General features: G+C 38.4%; 1 protein-coding gene across 6 annotated transcripts; it reads left to right on the top strand.

Annotated features, from left to right (window-relative positions):
• The first annotated feature begins 681 nt into the window (after positions 1-681).
• PAFAH1B2 (platelet activating factor acetylhydrolase 1b catalytic subunit 2) lies at positions 682-17,420 on the top strand. 6 transcript variants are annotated; one of them, XM_072611001.1, is made up of 7 exons: positions 717-921; positions 9,308-9,395; positions 11,350-11,443; positions 12,368-12,457; positions 12,952-13,068; positions 13,930-14,052; positions 15,316-17,420. In XM_072611001.1, exons 4-7 carry the CDS (start codon positions 12,431-12,433, stop codon positions 15,592-15,594), a joined length of 546 nt encoding a protein of 181 aa, XP_072467102.1. In that variant the 5' UTR covers positions 717-921; positions 9,308-9,395; positions 11,350-11,443; positions 12,368-12,430; the 3' UTR covers positions 15,595-17,420. The 6 variants fall into 6 exon arrangements, with proteins under 6 accessions (XP_072467101.1, XP_072467105.1, XP_072467100.1 ...); XM_072611002.1 differs by having other exon boundaries at positions 729-849; XM_072611000.1 differs by lacking the exon at positions 11,350-11,443 and having other exon boundaries at positions 682-849.
• Positions 17,421-19,375: the final 1,955 nt, after the last annotated feature.

Below are 19,375 nucleotides of genomic sequence, written 5' to 3'. Positions count from 1 at the left end.
GGAAAAAAAAAGAAAAGAAAAACAACACCTTTATAATAAATACACATCGTCTAGCAAACCAAATTCCTACACTGACCATGCCCAGTAATGTCAATTTCATTCTGCAGGTTAGTTCATCACTTCTCTCAGGAAGCAGGGTAACATTGTTTATCCTAGGTCCTCAGGAATCAGGGTTGATTATTATATTAATCAGAGCTCTTACAGCTGTCAAAATTACCCATTTTTATAATATTGTTGTTCTCCTGGTTCTACTACTTTGCTCTGTATCAGTTCCTACAAGTCGTCCCAGGTTTTGCCGAAACTGTCCCCTTAACAACTTTTAATACAAAAAAAGCATTCCATGACATTTATATACCATAACTTGCTCCCCAGTAGGTGGGCACCCTCTAATTTCTGGTTCTTTGCCTCTATGGGAAAAAAAAATTGTGATAAATATTTTTGTGCATATAGGAGCTTTTCCTCTTTCTTTGATTTTTTAGCTACTAAGGACCTGAAGTTGGATCTGAACTCAGATCTTCGGCGCTCTATCTACTTCAGAGACCAGGAAATAAGCTCCAGTAGAGGAAAGAGAGGAAAGGAAAGAGAGAGGGGCGGAGGAGTGGGAAAAGCGGGAGGAGAAAAACTGCCAAGAGGAGGGGAGGAGAGGAGAGCTGATGGGAGGACGGCCCGAGGGCGGGACTTCCGGACGCCCTCCGCGTGAGTGGCAGGCGGGAAGCGGAAGTGGAGGCGCTGCTGCTGGTGGTGCTGGGGCCGGAGGAGGGACGCGCCTGAGCGGGGCCGCCAGGACCGAGCTAGAGACAGACGCGCCCACCCGCCGCCGCCTGGGGCCCTTTCGGACCCTCCGCCTGAGTGAGTGCAGCCGCGCTAGTGGAGCCCAGCGGGCCGGCCTGGAGGATTGGGCGGGGGCGGCGCCTTGTTATTGTAAGAAGCCCGCGGCCTCCCCTCCCCCAACCCCTTCCCCTCCCTCGGACGCCCCCCACCCCGGGGAGACGGCCCTCCCCGCCCAGCCCGCGCCCTCCCGCCCCCGACCCCTTCCTCCCCGCGGCCCTGGTGCCCAGCCTCCGCAGCCCGGGTCGGGCTGTGCACCCCCGGCTGTAGGCCCCGGAGCAGGCCCCCCGGCCCTCGCCCTCCTTCCCGAGCCTGCCCCGGCCGGCGCCTCCGCCGCAGCCCTCCACCTGCTGGTGGCCTTTTCCCTTCCATCCCCCCGGTTCTGGCCTCTCCCCCTCCCAAGAAGTCCTAAACATGGGGAGAAGCCGGGGCTGCCCCCGGACCCCCACCCCCGCACTCTCGGCAGGTCCCTCCCCCCAACTCCTTGCTAACTTCTCCCCGCACCTCGCAGAATGACTGTCCAGCCTCCTGGAACGTTCCGGGGCGTGGGGTCCGCAGGATGTCCATTCACAGCCAGCTTGGTGGACTTGTGTTTCATTGATAACTATTTCACTACAGTGGTTTTCTTCGTAATACCATGTTAGATACATTGATAAACTTTGAGAAGGGGGCCGTAGGCTTCACGCTAACACAGAAAGAGGTGAAGAATCCCTGCTCTAGCCAGCCACCTAGTAGGATCATAGATTTAACTCGGGAAGGACCTTAGAGGCTATGGGGTCCCAACTCCCTCATTTTACATGTGAGGCAAGTGAGGCACAGGGTCATACGATGTCAGTGCTCCTAGCTACCCTCATTTTACAGAGGAGGAACAAAGTCTAGAGAAGTTATTTGCTTAAGGTCACATTGCTGGTTCTATAAATAATTTTATTTTGTTAATTTTAAAATCGCAGGGTATATAGCGCTGCTTAATTTATTCACTTTACATTGGTATCTCACTCTCAGGCAAGCATCTCCTAATTCACAAAAAGAAAAAAGTCATTTGGGAGTATCAGTGGCCATGGCTTTTTAAATACTCCCACCCATGGGGAAAGTGAAGTGTATCTACCCTCGAGTGTCTTAATTTGAAGACTTCAGATATTGGAGGATGGGAGCCTGTCATTATGGGGGGAAAAGGAAGGAGGAAATACAGCCTGGTTTGCATTTGGTTATGTCCTGTGTCTCTAAGTTATAATTCAGAATGCATTGTTCTGGTGGAAAGATTGTGGTGGAAAAAGAAAGGAGCAGACCATTGTGCTTTTAATTTGTCTGCCAGGGCATTTGGTAATAAATTATGATGTGCTGGAGCCCTGGGACCCACCCACCAGTGATCACTGGAGGTGGGGCATTTCAGAAGGGGCTGCACTATTGCACTCCCCTTCCGAATAACACTGCTGGCTTCCTTTTGAAACAAAATAGGAGTTTTTAGGTCAGAATGGAAACATTCCGAATCTTTTAAGCCCTAGTTCAACTCCTTTTCCCCAGTTGTTTTCTAGTTCAATTTAGAGAAACATCCAGCAGAGTGATAATGTATAATTCTTTATTGGTGATGCTGTACTGATTAGGTGTAGTACTCTCCTCCGGAGTAAGCATCCTCAGCATCCATAGTGTAAGTATTGTAGACAGAGTTGAGAATAAATTATGTGTAAAGATGCAGAACAGTAAACTAAGAAAAGAACCTGAAGAGACTCTGCCAGTTATTTTTTCTGCAGAATCCGCTACTTCATGTCTACCCAGATAACATATTTTAATGGATAGTCCTTGACATCTCGGGGATGTAGTCTCTTGTAGTGAGTTTGCAAACCTTTAAACCTTTTATCTGCAGACTGCTGGGCCAGTCTTCCTGAGCCTGCTGTTGTGATTACAGGAGTGTAATGACTAGCTGCCCCCAGGGATGATGATTATGGGAACAGCTTGGGGCAGCGTGGGGCACCAGATCCCCCTCTGTTGGTACACATTTTGTGTTGCTAGTTAGAGAGGTCAGTATGTTATGTTCTCTCTTAGTACTGAGTCTTAAGCCCCCAAATCACTAGGGGTTCTATGACCTAGCACAAACTGCCCTATATGTAGACTGATTCATTCTTCAGTTTTGTTGTTAGAGTTTAAATAATTTACTGGGTCTGATGTCTAGATAATATAAATCTTTTTGCCATGCATTTTCCTTGGTAATCCTTCTCACCCTTGGTTCTTAAAAAAATAGATTTTGTGGGCTACTGGCTTTTTTCTTTTTGTGCTGCCCCAAAAATGTTTCTTTAAGTAGCCACTCTAGGATAAATGAAAGCTACTTTGTATTGGAAGATTTGAGTTTGGCAGAAAAATATGAAATTCAAGTGTTCGAAACCGCAAAGGAACAAGATTTTACTAAGATACTTTGCCCTTGTGTGGGAGGAAGAAGGGTGGCCTTGTAATCATAGCCACACATTAGCTAGTTATGAATATTTTGTGCTCTACTCCCAGTTCTACCTGCTGTGTGACCTTGGAGAAGTCACTTTTCCTTAGTTTCTCTATTAAGAATTTTTCCATTTTATAGATGAGAAATTTTTCCATTTTATAGATGTCCATTTTATAGACACTAAAACCATAGAATGTAAGTAAATAAACCTGAAAGAGTAAAAAATTCTTCATTAATCAGAATATTTATTAGATATTATCACTGTCTTTTCCAATTTCTTTCTGTAAGAAACCTAGCAAGGGATCAGATGATAGCAATTGGCTTAGATTATATATATTGTTTACCAGTGTGATATACAGTAATTTAAAAAAAAAACCACTCTCCTTGGCATAAGAATACCTGGGATAGCATCCAGGCTCTCCCATTTATTAGCAGTATGACTTTGGACATGCTCCAGTCTCTCTAGGTCTCAGTTTCCCAATTTGTAAATTGAGAGGGTTAAACTAGATGATTATCTAAGATGCCTTTAGGCCTAAATCCTATGCTTTTATGATTGAGTAATCAAACTACTTGGATTGAGTTTAAAAATTTTAATTTCTTTTAAACCAGAATGAGGCTAAAGTTGAAGTGTCATTTTGATTTGTTGTTTTGAGCAAGGATGCAGGCATACAACAACTGAATTCACACTATGTGGAGGTATCTTTTCAGTCATTTGTTTAAAAGTCACCTCACTTTCATCTGCTTCGTTTGCTTCTGGGTGTAAGTGTTTTCTGTGATATCATCGTAGTGAATATAAAACAGAAATAGTTTTTCACGTTAAAGTAGAACTCTCAATTATACCTTGTAATTTAATTTTCACCTTAACAATACCTAGCATGTTAAGTGTTACTCCATGTGGAATAATTAGGGATGAAAATACTGAGTAGTGAAAGTCATAAAATGGTTAGGTTTTTAAAAACCAACCTATAAAGGTGGGGAAATAGACATTTAGTAAGTGTAAAATGGAATTGAAGTTGTGCTTTCTTAGACCTATAGTTTTAACCATTTAAAATCTGTTAAGATTGTGTTAAAGGAATTGATTGCCCTTTTCTAAGGCCATTGGCTCTGTGCAGAGAGAACATTCTGAATTATGGTAGACTGAGATACTGAAATATTAAGGAAAGTTCACTGGACTTGGAGTCACAAATCTGGGGTTCAAGGTCTAGCCCCATTATTTAACCCTCTGTGTGATTTCAAAGAAGTCAGTTCACCTCTCTGAGCCTGAGTTTTCTCAAATGTAAAGTTGTTATAAATATTTGTGCTCTTTACCTCACAGTGTTTTGAGAGAAGTGCTTTGTAAACCCTAAAGTGCAGTGTAGATTTGTAGCTATCAATACTGGTATTGACTAATATAAAATCACATGGTGGCGGATAGGAGGACTACAGCCATTTCTATTTTATGTTCAGCATCTGGTGGCTCTTCTGTTCTATAGTATAGTGATACTATGCTGAAACAGTTCCCAAATGATTAGCCAAGCCTAAATCTAGAATTAAAACTTGGTCGGTAAAAATTGACTGAATATAGAAGTCATAGACATTGGGAATTGGAAATCAGTCAGTCAGCAAATGCTTAAGGCCTGGTATATGCCAGACATTGGGAGTGCAAAAATAGAAATGAGTAGTCTCTGCCTTCAAGGAGCTTTCCCTATATCAAGGAAGATAATTTGTACATATATGTCTCTTCAAAACATAGAAAATAAATACAAAGTAGTTTGGGGGAAGGTACTAGCAACTGGAAAGATCAGAAAAGGCTTTATTTAGAAGGTGACACATGAGCTGAACTTTGAATAAAATGCTTGTCGACTTAAAGAAACTAGAGAAGGAGAAGTAAGGAGGAAATGAATTTCACGAGTAGGGATACAGCTAGACTGCAGAGGCAGGGACAGGAGGCCCATGGGTGAGAAGAGCAAGATCAGCTGCACCATAGATTGCGTAAAGCTAGAAAGAGTAGTTTGGAGCCAACTTGTGAAAGGCTTTGAATGTTGAACAAAGGAACAGTCCTGATGCTTTTAACCTTTTCCATGTGGATATTTTTTCATCCCTTGTTTAATTTCATTTCTTTCTTCAATTTATCCATCTATTGGAGTGTATCCTAATAATCTACCACCATACTCTTAATTGGAGCATCACAAATTTGGATTGCAGCCTTTCACAGTTCCTGTGTGGAGCCTCATGGGATAGTAGAAGGAACACTGGCCTGGAAATTAGCAAACTTGGGTTCCAGTCTTTGTTATTTATTACTGTTGGTGGTCTTAAGTTACTTTCTTTACTTCTGTGGGCCTCAGATTTTTTTATCTGCAAATTGAAGGAGTTGGACTAGTTTGTCTCTGAAGTCCCTTCTAGATCTGAATACTTTAAGAATTTTTTAGATAAGTAATAACTCATTTCATGGAGGAGATGACCCATAAATCATAGGATTTAGAGATAGGCATAACTTAAAAATCATCTTGTCCCAACTACTACATTTTCAAATGAGGTAAACTGAGTGTCCCAGAAAGGTGATATGATTTGTCCAAGGCTACATACGCATCAAGTGGTAGAGCTGAGACATGAACCTAAACCGCCAGATTCCAAATCCAGTACCATTTCCACTCTGCTATAGCATTTTACAGTTTACAGAGTGTTTTTCCTGTAATAACTTTGTGGGATGAGTAGTACAGTTAGTGTTATTTTCACTTTACAGATGAGGAATCACAGCTCATTGAGGTTGTATCTTTTGATAATCATATAGCTAGTAAATGGAAGAGCCTAGATTCAAAGTCAGTATAAATCTGTATTATTATTATTATTATACTAGATCTTCTCTACGGAAATAGTAGATAGCATAGTGGAATGTGCTGTCATTTTTTTAACCAAAGGACTTGAGTTTAAACCTTGGGCAAGTTATTTAATTTCTCTGGACCTTAATTTCTTAATCTAGATAAAGAATTGGACTAGATGGTTTCTGAAATCTTTTGCAGCTTCAAATCCCTTATGCTCCTTTATGGTAGATGACTCAGATGTGACTTTATCAGTGATGTTTTTAAATTGTCAAATAAATTCTGTAACTGTTGGTTAAATTGACAGCAGAAGATTGCTTCTAATTGTAGTTTATGGAGTAGGATGACTTTGGTATAATAAATGCAAAAATTCTTTTCAATCAGAATTTTGCTTTTTAAAATTCAGAACATTAGATCCAGTGTGTATACTGTTAGCCCTTCCTGTTTTAGAACATGCTGTAGCCCAAGTGGACTTGACTAATCAAATCATCCTGGCACTACCAGGCATGGGTTTGGGGCCTTATCCCAGTCTTTATTGTTAAGATTAGTGATTTGTCCTTAAATAATAGTTGATGAAACCTAGACACAAAAAGGGAAATGAATTGGAATATCATTCAACTTGTTTCATAAAAATAACTCTCTGGTCCTTTAGAAGTTTAAATGTATGCAACAGTATCTGTGATAACACAGTATACTATGTTTTTTAATCTTTGGAGTCCGGTTATTTAATAGACACATATTCTAACTTTGGATGATAATTTGGGATAACTCTCAGACCAAAAAGATTGCAGTAAGGAAGATTTAGATTTTCTTTCAATAACACAAATTAACAATGAAAAATTCAGTCTCCATTTAATCAGCCTCAAATTTAGGTTCAAAAGTTTTGTTGGTCTGTAGAAATATTAACCAGCCCACCCGATTTTCTCCAATCCTTATCTGTAAAAGGAAGGGTTGAATTAGATAATCTTTGAAGCCTCTTCTAGCTCAAAAATTCTACAAGTCTGTGAGTTGATGAATAAATGTCCTGGGGTCATAGCAAAGATATATTTGGTAGTAATAATTTTAATTAATGAGGAAAAATAACCAGTGCTGGCACATAACAGATGCTTAATAATTGCCTGTTGAAATTTAGAATCTTTAGTGACGTCCCTAATTCATTGGAATACTGGACGTTACTAACCCTCAGTCTGATTTTTTTCAAACTTAATTTATTTACATCTACCAATGTGCATGACATGTTAAAGCTCAGAAAACCAAAAAAATTCGTTTAAGCAGTGAGTTAATGGATTGTGCTTTCATTTTTAGGGTGTAGTATGTACTTTGCTGTTCTTTAGCACTAACACAGCAGTTTATTTGTGAGTTGTAGCACTAGATAAATATTTGCTAGATTAATGAAATTTGTGCCATTTTAATGGAAAGTCTTCCTGTGTATGAGGATGAGGTGGGGAGGGCTGGAACATTTGGTTTTTGCCCTCCCCCCATCAACTGTAATGTTTTCTGTTGCTTTATTTTTTTTATTTAGAATTTTATTTTTCCCCAGGTACATGTAAAAACAGTTTTTAACATTTGTTTTTAAAATTTTGAGTTCCAAAACTCTCTTCCGAGGTCCCTCCTCTTCCTCCTTCCCCACTGAGAAGGCAAGCAATTCATTATATATACATGTGTAGTCATGCAAAACATATCCATAAAAGTCCTGTGAAAGAAAATATAGACAAGAAAAAACTTAAGAAAAATGAAATTTAAAATAAAGTATGCTTCAATCAGTATTCAGACCCAGTAGTTCCTATTTTTTGTTTTAAACCAGGCCTTATTGCCTGTAGCAGAAATCTTCCAATGGTTGGGAATTTTCTGATTTTCTTAACTGACTTTTTGGAAAGTCAACATTTCTATTTTAATTGAACTTTAACAATCACTAAATAATTTTGCCTGTTCTTGGTCCTTTTGTTCTTACTTAATATGAAAAGAGCCAGGCATCTTTAGATTATCAGTACATTTGTAAGCTTTGACCAGTTCAAAACCTTGAGTGGTTCCTGCTCAAGTGTGGTATTTATATAGTGTTAGGTAACCCCTGGATTCCTATCACTTCAGCTCTCTTCCAATATGTGTAACTGTAGCAGTCAAAGCAGTTCTTGTGTAGTTTTCATTGATCCATAAGTGGCCTGCATTTAGAATAAAATATAATCATGAAAAATTTACATAGGTGTAAAGCACACTTAGAATAGGGCTACTGATTTTAATGCATTGTTCCTAAAAGACAAATCCAATCTTGGCTAGAGTGTAGTGATACCTAGATATTTGTGTTGCTTAGAGTAGGGTCATGTCTCAGAGCCTCCTCCCTACTAAAAATAAACCACAATTGCAAAATTTCTAGGCAAAGGCAAAATGAAACCTTAGTATTTTTAACTTAGTGTATACTATTTTTTAAAAATTTTGGACCAAGTCTGTGATTTCAATGGCATAAGGAACTCTGAGAGGCATTGTAGGGTATTAGATCTAGAGCTAGACCTGGGTTCAAGTCTCTTCTGTGTGACCCTGGGCCAGTCATTTAATTTCTCAGTGTCCCTAGGTGACTAATGCTATAAATTACAAAAAAAGCTGCTGATCTACCTTGGTAAGGGGATTTTCTTTGCTTGAAAGTCCCCTGGTTAAGTGAAATCACAGCTAGTGTTTCTTAAACTGTGGGTTGTGACCCCCCCCCCCCATAGGTCAAAAATTTGGCAACAGTAAAAGATTTCTGAATACACAACAACCAAAAATTAATTCAAAATCAAACATGAAATGAATCTGAAGTGTTTCTGGCAGCTCTTGCCTGTGTTGCATCGTGCAAGTTCGCTGCAGCCTTGGTTCTGAGCACAAAGCATGCCCACTTTCCACTGCCACACAATGCCAGCAGACACTACTGAAATGCAAAAAGGGGTCAATGTGAAAAGGGATCTCTAGTGGAAAAAGTGTAAGAAGCCCTGGTTCAGACAAAGAAAGAGAGTGCCCCTGAAGAACTTTGTGCCCATTCTAATCTGGTGCCACTTAAGAATTTTACAGAGTTGTCTGGAGGCCAAGAGGCTAAATAATTTATTCAGGGTCATTTAGCCAGTATATGCCCGAGGCAGAACTTGAATCCAAGTCTCCATGACTCCTAGGCCAGCTCTCTGCCCACTACATCATGCTGCTTCTGCAAATACAAGTCTTAATGTATAGTAGCATGGCCCCACATACTGTTGATTGAGTAAATGTCACTTATACACTCTTTTCTCAGGTGTAGAATGAGCCAGGGAGACTCAAATCCAGCAGCCATTCCACATGCAGCCGAAGATATTCAAGGAGATGATCGATGGATGTCTCAGGTATTAAGTTTTATTTATGTGATATGGGGCCATCCACTTTAATTTTTGAGAAGCCTAATGGCCAAAACAATAAAGTGGCCATTTCTTTTCAGTTAGGCAAAAAGTATTTATTAAATAAATGTGACTTTTTGGAAAGTGGGGTATAATTAGTAGTTCCTCACCTCACTCTTTATATTTGCCATAATAGTGTGCCAATTCAGCAAGTGTTTATTAAGTGCTTACTATGTGCAAGGTACTGGGAGTATAAAGAGAAAAATTAAATGGTCCGTGCCCTCTGTGAGTTTTCATTTTACTGGATAAGTAAACTGTAATGGGCTGCTTTGAGAAGTATTCTGGTTGCCCTCTGTCACAATAATTTAAGGAGGTTAAGAATGTATTTAGAACAGCCTTAACTTTTTAATAAGCCAATAAGAATTTGAACTTTTCGAAATGAATTTGCAAATATTTTAATAAGCAAATTTTATCCTTTAGATAAAAGTAATATTTTTAGAAGTCCTTACCATCAGAAATAGTGCAGTGCTACTCAACATAAACATAATTGTAAAATACAGGGTTTTTAAAATATTTCCCTTCATTAACGTTTGACTTTGTAGTTGAACATAGCCCTCTGTGATTATAGCCCATCCATTTTTCTCATCATAATCTAGACTCACAATTTAGTTCAATTCAGAGAGACCAGATTTATTTAAACTTTTATACAACCTGTTTTCTATTTATTCTACCTACAAGTTGGTGTAGTAGAAAGACCACTGTATTTGTATTCAGAAGACCTGGGTTTGAATTTGACATTTTTGATACCCACTAGTTGAGTTTCTAGGAAAGTCACTTTACCTCTCTCAACCTCAGTCTTCCCAGCCTATTTTCACCAAATGTGGACAATAATACCCCAGGAAAGAACTATGTAAGTGTGGATTGTTATTATTACTTGCTTCTTAAAATTGTTAATGAAAGCACTGTCTCAGCTGTAAAATACTATTTAAATGGAAATTGCTTGTGCTCATTCTTTTTGTCATTATTTAGACTTTATTCACTGTATAAAGTAGCACCTTATTTTATTTTCTGTCTCCTCCAATTTCTGACATTCCAAGATTAGGTAATCTCTGTCCATGTCCTTAATGGTTTTATGCCATTTGATTATACTCCCTCCCCGATTTAAGATTTGATCAGTTGGCTCAGAAAAATATGTTAAATAGTAAGCTTTTTAAAAATAGTTTATTTGTATTCCGTGTATACATACTATATTAAAAGTACATCGGTACTTTAAAATGGGTATAATATTTCTTGCCTTCTTAATGACTATGGGAATGATGTAAGGAGGGAGATAATTTGGAATTGAAAATAAAAATTTTTTTAAAGCATGTATATACATTGACAAAAATCAGCAGAGTTATTTGGAATTAGAGAAAGTAGATTAGTATTTGTTAAATTCTTATATGTTGTTCAAGTTGGTGATAAAAACTTACAGAAGTTGATTCAGTGAATTAAATATTTTTGTGTCTCCTAATATCTTAAAACTCAGATGAAAAGTCATGAAAGCTACTTCTATCATTTTGATGCTTTTAGTTACCCCTTTTTGGACCTGTTCCATGATGCTTATTATTATCCATGATGATTATTAAAATGTAGTAACCAAAACTGTATCCAGGAGTTACCCTCAGATAACGAGGGTTGGAAAACAGTGGAGGTTCAGACCCTTAGGGACTTGTGGGTAAGAGACCTTTTTAACTCTTTAATAATTAAAGAGAAACTTGGGCTAGATATGGCCACAGGGGGTCACTCTCAGTTCCAGATTAATGATCCTTTGGTTGTACTTTCAGATAACCATGAGCTGATTTCTTGGTGTATTATTGAGGACATATGCATTAAAGACATGAAATGATGTGTCTTGGCCAAAAAAACCTCCCCTTTCCTTACTAGTTAAAGTTTGTTTGTTTGTTTGTTTTGCCTATTTTAGGAAGGCACCGTGGTACAAGAAAAAGTGCACTGACTCTGCAGTCAGAGGACCTGGGTTCAAATCTTACCCATGATGCTTACCTGTATAACCTTCGGCAAGTCACTTAATCTCCCTGGGCCTCAGTTTCCGCATCTGTAAAATGAGGCAGTTGGACTAGATGACCTTTAAGGTCTCTTCCAGCTCTAGATCTGTGTATGATCCTGTGATTCCTTCAGTTTAAGAAAACTTGGTGCCACACTTCCTTTCTCTAGTCAGTGGTCAATTTCAAGCTGTAATGCCCTTAAACTTGGGGAAAGCATTAGTGGATGTAGCTTGTCAGTTTTTAAGACATTTAAGACATTTAATGGAGACAAATTAGGGAGTCTCATGGCCATAACATCTTGTTAGAAGTAGGAACTAAAATTTAAATTGTATAGTACATGTCCTTTGTTTTTGGATGACTCTTTGCAAATGATAAGAAAAAAAGTATTTGGGTCAAATCTTACCCCTGATGTAATAATTACTACCTGAGTAATCTTTGACAAGTTATTTAGTATTCCTGGGCCTCAGTTTCCTCCTCTGTAAATGAGGATATTGGACTAGATGGCCTCTAGGGTTCCTTCCAATTCTAAATCTATGAACCTGTGACTTAAGGATACAGAATTTACAAACCTGGGTTAAGCTGAGGAGACTTGAGTTTAAAAAACAACAACAACCAAACCTATAGAAATTCCTAAATTCCAATTTGCCCTATTTTTATACATTCGGTCTAATAAAATTCATGTTAAGGTTGTCCCACTGTTAAGATTTTAACAGTATACCTGTTTAATAGTATGATTACATAAGGATAGTAATACAGTAGAAGAGAAAGTAATTTCAGCTGTAAAATTCTAACCCAAAGAAATGAGCCAATGGGGGAGAGAAAGTAAAGTTTAAAAGATTGGCAGCAGAGTAACTGTTTGGACAACTGTTCTTTGTAGGCCAAGAAATCTCACAGGAGAAGAAGTGCCAGTTTCTAATTCTTTCTTCTTCAAAACAGCACAACAGATTTGTCCTGGACTGCAAAGACAAAGAGCCTGATGTCCTGTTTGTGGGAGACTCTATGGTACAGTTGCTACAGCAGTATGAGGTAAAGTTTGGGAGAATAGTCATGGAATTGGAATATTGATAGATGGTATCTGCTAATACAGGTTTTCATGATGAATTGTATCGAAACCCACATAATTCTGGAAGGATGGTCAGACAAGTTTAAAGACATATTTGGTACTACTAGCATATTAGGGAGTAAATGAAATGTCATTTAAAATTAAATTCACAGGTACTTTCTGTGTCCTTCAGGTGGATATATAAAGAGAAAGGAAAGAGTATAAAGGAACCAGCTTAATGATAAATGTTGGTGTATCTTACAGGAGTGGATTGTATTACTGGTGGATTCTTGAATTGAGACCTGTTAGTGTGGAAAGTACTATGAAATCACATGATAGTCTTTTCAGATCCATAGCAGTGTTAGATTTTAATTCAAAAGATGAAATTTTTTTCATTTGAAATGCCTCACAGTGTGCTGTGATAGATTTATTTTCAGCTAATTGTTGATTTAGGTTGCTTGTTTTCATTTGCTTCTAGATATGGCGGGAGCTTTTTTCCCCCCTTCATGCACTGAATTTTGGGATTAGTGGTGATACAACAAGGCATGTATTATGGAGACTGAAGAATGGAGAACTGGAGAATATTAAACCTAAGGTAAAAAAAAAAACTCTACCAGTAAAGTGAACCATTTTTTCCATTTACATAGAGAAAATCATTAATCCTGATGTTACAATTCAATAGTAATGAAAATTATGTAGAGTAAATAAATAGAGTAGAAGACTTCATTCCTTTCATATATTAATTCATTGTAAGGTAAATACTAGCATCATTGTGTAAAATAATATTAACATAAATAACCAAGAAAGCAACATTTATTTATTTAGGGCCAGATCTGTGATTTTGTTCCTGTGAAAACTCTGAGTACTTCTCTGTAAATTAAACCTTAGAGGGAACATGGAGGTTAAGAATTTGCTCATGTTCCAAAAGTTAGTTTATGTCAGCAGAAATAGGATTTGAGCCCAGGTCTTCCTGACTTCAAGACCTACCTTCTATCCGTTATGTTATACTTCCTCTCAAGAAAGCAACATATTGATTAGAGTAGTTAAATATCTAGTTAATAAAATCATCTATAGGAAAAGGCGATATTAGTAGAATAGGAAACGTTGTGGATTGGCTATTTTTATTTATTTTAAATGCATAAAACTTAAGGAACCAGAGAAAGGAGGATATCAAACCTGGTCTTCACTGTTCTGTTTTCTGAACTGATTAACTGAAATAATAGTGTTTTACAATATCAGGAACCCTGAATAAAGACAAAACTTGATGCATGACTGAGTCTAACGATAGGATTATATTTTTTTTTTTACTTTCCACCTCAGAAAAACTTTTCTTCTTCTCTCTCTTTCCTAAGAATATGGAGAAGCATGTGATTTTTGTATTTACATATAGAAGCACTTGTTTCACATTAAACAGTAGGCACCACAAAAAATAATGTTCTGTTATTCTTGGTTATAGGTTATCGTTGTCTGGGTAGGAACAAACAACCATGAAAATACAGCAGAGGAGATAGCAGGTGGGATTGAGGCCATTGTACAGTTGATTAACACGAGGCAGCCACAGGCCAAAGTCATCGTACTGGTATGCAGTCCTTTGGTGTGAGTGGAGAACTTGATATCTCCAGTGCAACTTGAGAGTATTATATAAATTCTCGAAGATAACAATGTGTTACATTTACTCAGGAGTGTACGAAATCTTTACATGAGAGCGCCTTGAGAAAGGGTGCTGCTGATAAAATCTTACTGTCCTTCCCATATGTATATTTGCTGCCCCAACTCTCACCATTCTCATTGTGATTTCCCAAGCCAACTGGCATATTGATGCACTTAGCATCTTCTTTCATCTCGGTCTAGAGGTTGAAGTCTTCTGTATTAATGTAAATAGGCTAGATCTTTTTCCTGCCTCCAGTATCTAGAAAAGTACCCAAACAGTCTGTAATGAATTTTCCAGAGATGTCAAATGAGAAGTTCTGACTTCTAAGTATACTTTGATTAGGCCTGAACTTGAATCAGCTTAGATAGGTTGTTCCTCTTCATGTAGATAATAGGTGGATATATTTATTAGGACTCTGAACTTTTGCAGAGTTCTGACAGATCAGAAAAGTTTCTCTACCTACAGAATAGGTTTGCATTCTTTAGGTTTTACATATACACCTACAATATAGATTTTACATTCTGAGGGTAATAGAGTATTAAGGGAGAATGTTCTCAGTATCCATCTAACAGAAAGTATTCTGTCCTTCAGTAATAATTTGAAATTAAACCAGTGAGTCATTCTCATCTTGAATAAACTGGTTGAAACGTTATAACATCTATGTAAAAGATTAATCTCAAATACTATTAGCCTAATTTAAGGCCATTGATTAAGTGAAAGGAAGTGCTTCCAAATCCTAAGTGGAATAGAGTGGTAAGAATCACAGATGTGTGAAATATTGAAAAGTAAGGATAAGGGAAGACAGTTATCCCTTCCACATTGAGACTTCCTCCTCTAGGTTTAAATATATTGAGGATTAATATATCAGGTCAGCAAAAGAAATTAAATGGGAATTGGGAATTTTGCAGAAGCCACAGATGACACTCACAGCCCGGCAGATGACACAGAAAAAGTACATAAAGTACATGTATAGTATTATATAACATCAACATATTAATACTGTAAACACCTCATAAAAGAAAAAGAAAAAATTCAGATTTCTCTGGTATAAAAGGAGGGCTAAAATTTTTTACACAGATTTTCCAGATCCCAGGGGCACAATGCCCCTTAACCCTTCTCAGTATGGAAGGGATAACTATATGTTCTGCTCATTTTGTCATTGATGTCTTCTTTTTGTTTTTTCTGCCCCAGGGTCTTCTCCCTCGAGGTGAAAAGCCTAACCCTTTGAGGCAAAAGAATGCCAAGGTAAATCAGCTCCTCAAAATCTCTCTGCCCAAGCTTGCCAATGTTCAGCTCTTGGATACAGATGGGGGCTTTGTGCACTCAGATGGTGCCATCTCCTGCCACGACATGTTTGATTTCCTACATCTCACAGGAGGGGGCTATGCAAAGATCTGCAAACCCCTCCATGAACTGATCATGCAGCTGTTGGAGGAAACGCCTGAGGAGAAGCAAACCACACTTGCCTGACTGGCTCCCATCAGTGTTAACAGCATCACAGCCTCATCTGATCAGTTATATCACTGGCACTACAGAATCCTTCTCTTTCTTAAAGCACTTTCCATTTTAGAATGTTCCTGGATGTTCATATCTAGTGTTTGAAGGGGAGGGGGGGATTTAAACTGGTCTTGTACATAAAAAGGTTTGGTTTAACTACAAAAAAATAGCAAAGGAAGGTTATTGTTTTTAAGATATTATTCAGTTGAAACCAGAACAGGACTTTTTTAGTTGTTTGTGTGACTCTCATTGCATCATTGTTTGTTCTCCCTAGGACCGCATCAGCCTAAGTAATGAACAATACCCTAATCCCTTTGTTCTTCCTTTTCTATGGATTATGTAATGTAATAATTTAGCTTGTTATCAGAATCACATTCCTCTTTGCTTAAAAACAGATGTTTTTTCCAGTTTTAAAGGTTTTGTATTTTACTTGTTTTCTTTTAATGTGACTCATGTTCTGGATTTTTTTTAAGCTGTAGCACCAAATTGAACATAATTGGCATTCAAAAATGGGAGGTGCTACAGGTAGTAGTGAATGTGTTCTGTTCTCTTAATTTCCCTCTTGTGCTTCTAAGATCTTAGCTGTAACCGATAGGTTTTTGTCCTAATCTTTGGGAAACTTTGGAAGATTTTATTTTTTAGGCTGCTTGAATATCATGTCTCTAATGGACACACTCTTGCATTTTCTCTCCTCCCCTCACCATTTTTTAGTCCCTGTTGACATATGTCATTACAAGATTTTAACAGTTCTTTTGGTCCAAGAGCTCCCTTTGCTCGTAAGTATGAATCCCCAGATAGCTATTCCCATGATAACATTACTGGCATCCCTTTCTTGTGTGGTGTTTTGTGCTGTTGAGATTCTGTGCAGTGTGGTCCATGTTCCAAGTTCTGATTTTTTAATTTTTTTAGAAGGATCTGTCATTCACTTAAAAATTGTTATTTTTTTCCCTTTTTGGGAAAACGAGTCGTTTCCCTTTCTACAAAACCTAAAATTATTTAAAGCCATGTTGGATCTTAAGTTGTACATTTTTGTTTGTTGATATTATTTTTACAGATGTTTTATTCCAGCAGAAATTGGCCTTTACAAAAGGAGGAGCAAAGATAGTTTTTGCTTTGTGGAGAATCTTTCCTTCCTTGCTTCATATTCTAATAAGAGAATTAGGTTGGTGTAAATCGTAAGGTTCCTTCTGAATGTATTTACACATTCCCCTCCTCCCAAGATCTCTTCATAAGTGGGCTTTGATATATTTTTCAGTTTGCCTGAGAAAGAAGGAAAGGCTTTTAAAATGGGGGTGGGGGTGGGGGAGGGGAAGGGAAAAAATAGCTAAGAGTTCATTGTATACCTATGGGAAATATACAAACTGGAATTATAAAAAACATAACTTTAAACTGGACTAGATGTTTATTGCAGTAACCAGTTAAGGTCTGACTTACTCTATGCTGCAGTGATTGAGATTACTAGTACCCAAGATCTAACTAGGAGGACATTCATGTATGGTCTACTGCTTTGCTTTTAAGGCAAGTGGCTGGTTTAGGTATGAGCATTAGTGTTGTGAACCCTTTTGTTTATGCAGAAGGGAATGAAGGGATTTGGGCTGTTGTTCTTCCACCTCCCTTTCCCCATCCCCCAAACCTCCTGTGACTTAGTCTCAGTTGAAGGTTTCAAAGCTTTTCAAAACTTTTTTGACCATATATGTCATTTTCCCATTGCATCATGTGTTTCTTCACAGAATACATACATGTATGCTGCTCGTACAGAATTTGTTTGCTACATTAAAATTTCCCTTTGATTTTGCTCATGTTCTGAGGTTGAAAAGAGGCCTTCCTTTAGTTGAGGCATAGTTTGGGGAGGGGGGTGCGTTCACAGTTTGACTAGAGACTATGCAGGGCTGAGTCCTGCTATTTTCTGATTAAGAAGACTTCTTACCATCTATATCTCCTTTTAGGATGTCACCTGGTGGCAGAGCAGTCCCAGTTAACTAAATTACCCCTTATAGCATGTGCACTAGTTTCTTTTCTGAGTGAATTTGTTTCACTTCATTTCTTAAAACTTTGCGTTTCCTTTTCCTTCTGTATGTGCTCCCTTTCATATTAATACATCTTATAATCACCAGAGCTACTGGTAATCATGGCAGTAATATGGAGTCTTACCGCCTTCTAAGCAGAAAAAAGAATTATTTTGTTCCTTTGTTAGCATCCAACCATTAAGTTCAATTTCTTTTCTTGCCAAGTCTATTTCATCACCAGAAAGTCTTGTCTGCTGTTCCTTTAGCAATGCCCTAATTTCCTGCAGAGACAGAGCTTGATGCTTACACTCTGAACTCTGTTCCCTCTTGTGTGGTTCTTTTTATAAAAAGCTCTAATTTATTGCTTGAGTAAAGTGTGATGGCTGCTAATTGTGATAGATTGACCCATTGTCCAGGCAGCTGAGCAGAGGCAGTTCTTACCTATCTCCCTGCCAGTTTTTATTCAGAATTCTCCAACCCTGCTCCTGCTATCATGTGTACCACCTAATTTGGCCAGGCATTTTCTTTTCTTTGCTAAGCCAACCAATCCCAACATAGCTTGTTGTGGCTGCTGAGGTCATTTATCTAGTCTTTGATTATTGAATTTCAGTGCTACCTTGCCAAGGACTACCTAGGACATGGGTTTTTCATCTGACAGCCATAATCAGTGCTTAGGCCACCACCTTTTTAGGTCTACTCCAGTATTAGGGTGTCTGTTTAAACATGGCTTTTCAAAAGAACCTCAAACCAGTGCAACAAACAAACAGAAAACTAGAGGTGGTCTCTGCCCTCCATCATGTCCTTTCATTAAAAAAAAAATTCTCAACTGGCTGTGAAAACCCCAATCCTTTTTTTTTTTAACCTAGTCTCTGTTTAAAGCTGTACGCTGAAGCCTGAAATATTGTCTGTACTGTGGTGTGTGTGAGCATTGCCAATTTTATATTCATTGCAATGATGAAGAAATAGAAAAGGTGTGGAAATGAGGAGCGTGTCCAAGCTCTTAAATATGTATGGATGCATGTGGGACATCTGAAGTGGGGCCACCAGGGAAGAAGACTTTTTTTTAAGAGCTTTCCTGGCTTCTCCCTGATGTTCCTCCTTGGGGAACACCGCTGCTCGCTGACCGGACCTCCCCAAGGGAGTTTGGCAAAGTTGCATTGACTGGTCGGAATCACTCTGTCTTGGTGCAGATTTCAGTATAAATGTAAACCTTTCACCCGGCCGTCCTGGCGGTGTCTTTTCTGACGTCCTTCCTACAGGCGGGCTGCCAGGGGCTTCTGAACTAGAGTCATGAGAGCGCGAGAAGTCTGAATCAGTCCTGCTGCGCCTTGTCTGGCTTAAGCTGCTTGGGCCATCCAGACTTTGTCATTCATCATTTAATAAAGGCCTGGAGTAATGGGTAGAATGGAAACATTTTTGTCAGTGGGAAAACTGAGGTTGGGAAGTTTGCCCAGATTTATACAAAACAATATCAGCTGCAGTTAGAATCCAGAACTCCCAGCTCCTAAACATGTGCTTTGCTTTTTTCACATCCTTACTCAATACAGTTTGGTTTATGATTCCACATTTTCTATTAACCAGGATTTATTTCACTTCACAATGTATGCAACTTTCCCCCCATGCACACATAATTAGCCCTTTTTAACATCCTTTTTTATTACCATTGTCATAAGTCCTGTCCCCAACCTCAGCAGGACTCTGGAAACTAAGTAAATTAGATCTAAGTTGCTATAGAAAATACTGAGCTC

Source organism: Notamacropus eugenii, chromosome 5 (genome assembly GCF_028372415.1).
Source record: "Notamacropus eugenii isolate mMacEug1 chromosome 5, mMacEug1.pri_v2, whole genome shotgun sequence".
NCBI lineage: Eukaryota > Metazoa > Chordata > Mammalia > Diprotodontia > Macropodidae > Notamacropus > Notamacropus eugenii.
Note: the sequence above shows the minus strand (reverse complement) of the source record. Positions and strands in the feature narration are given on the sequence as shown.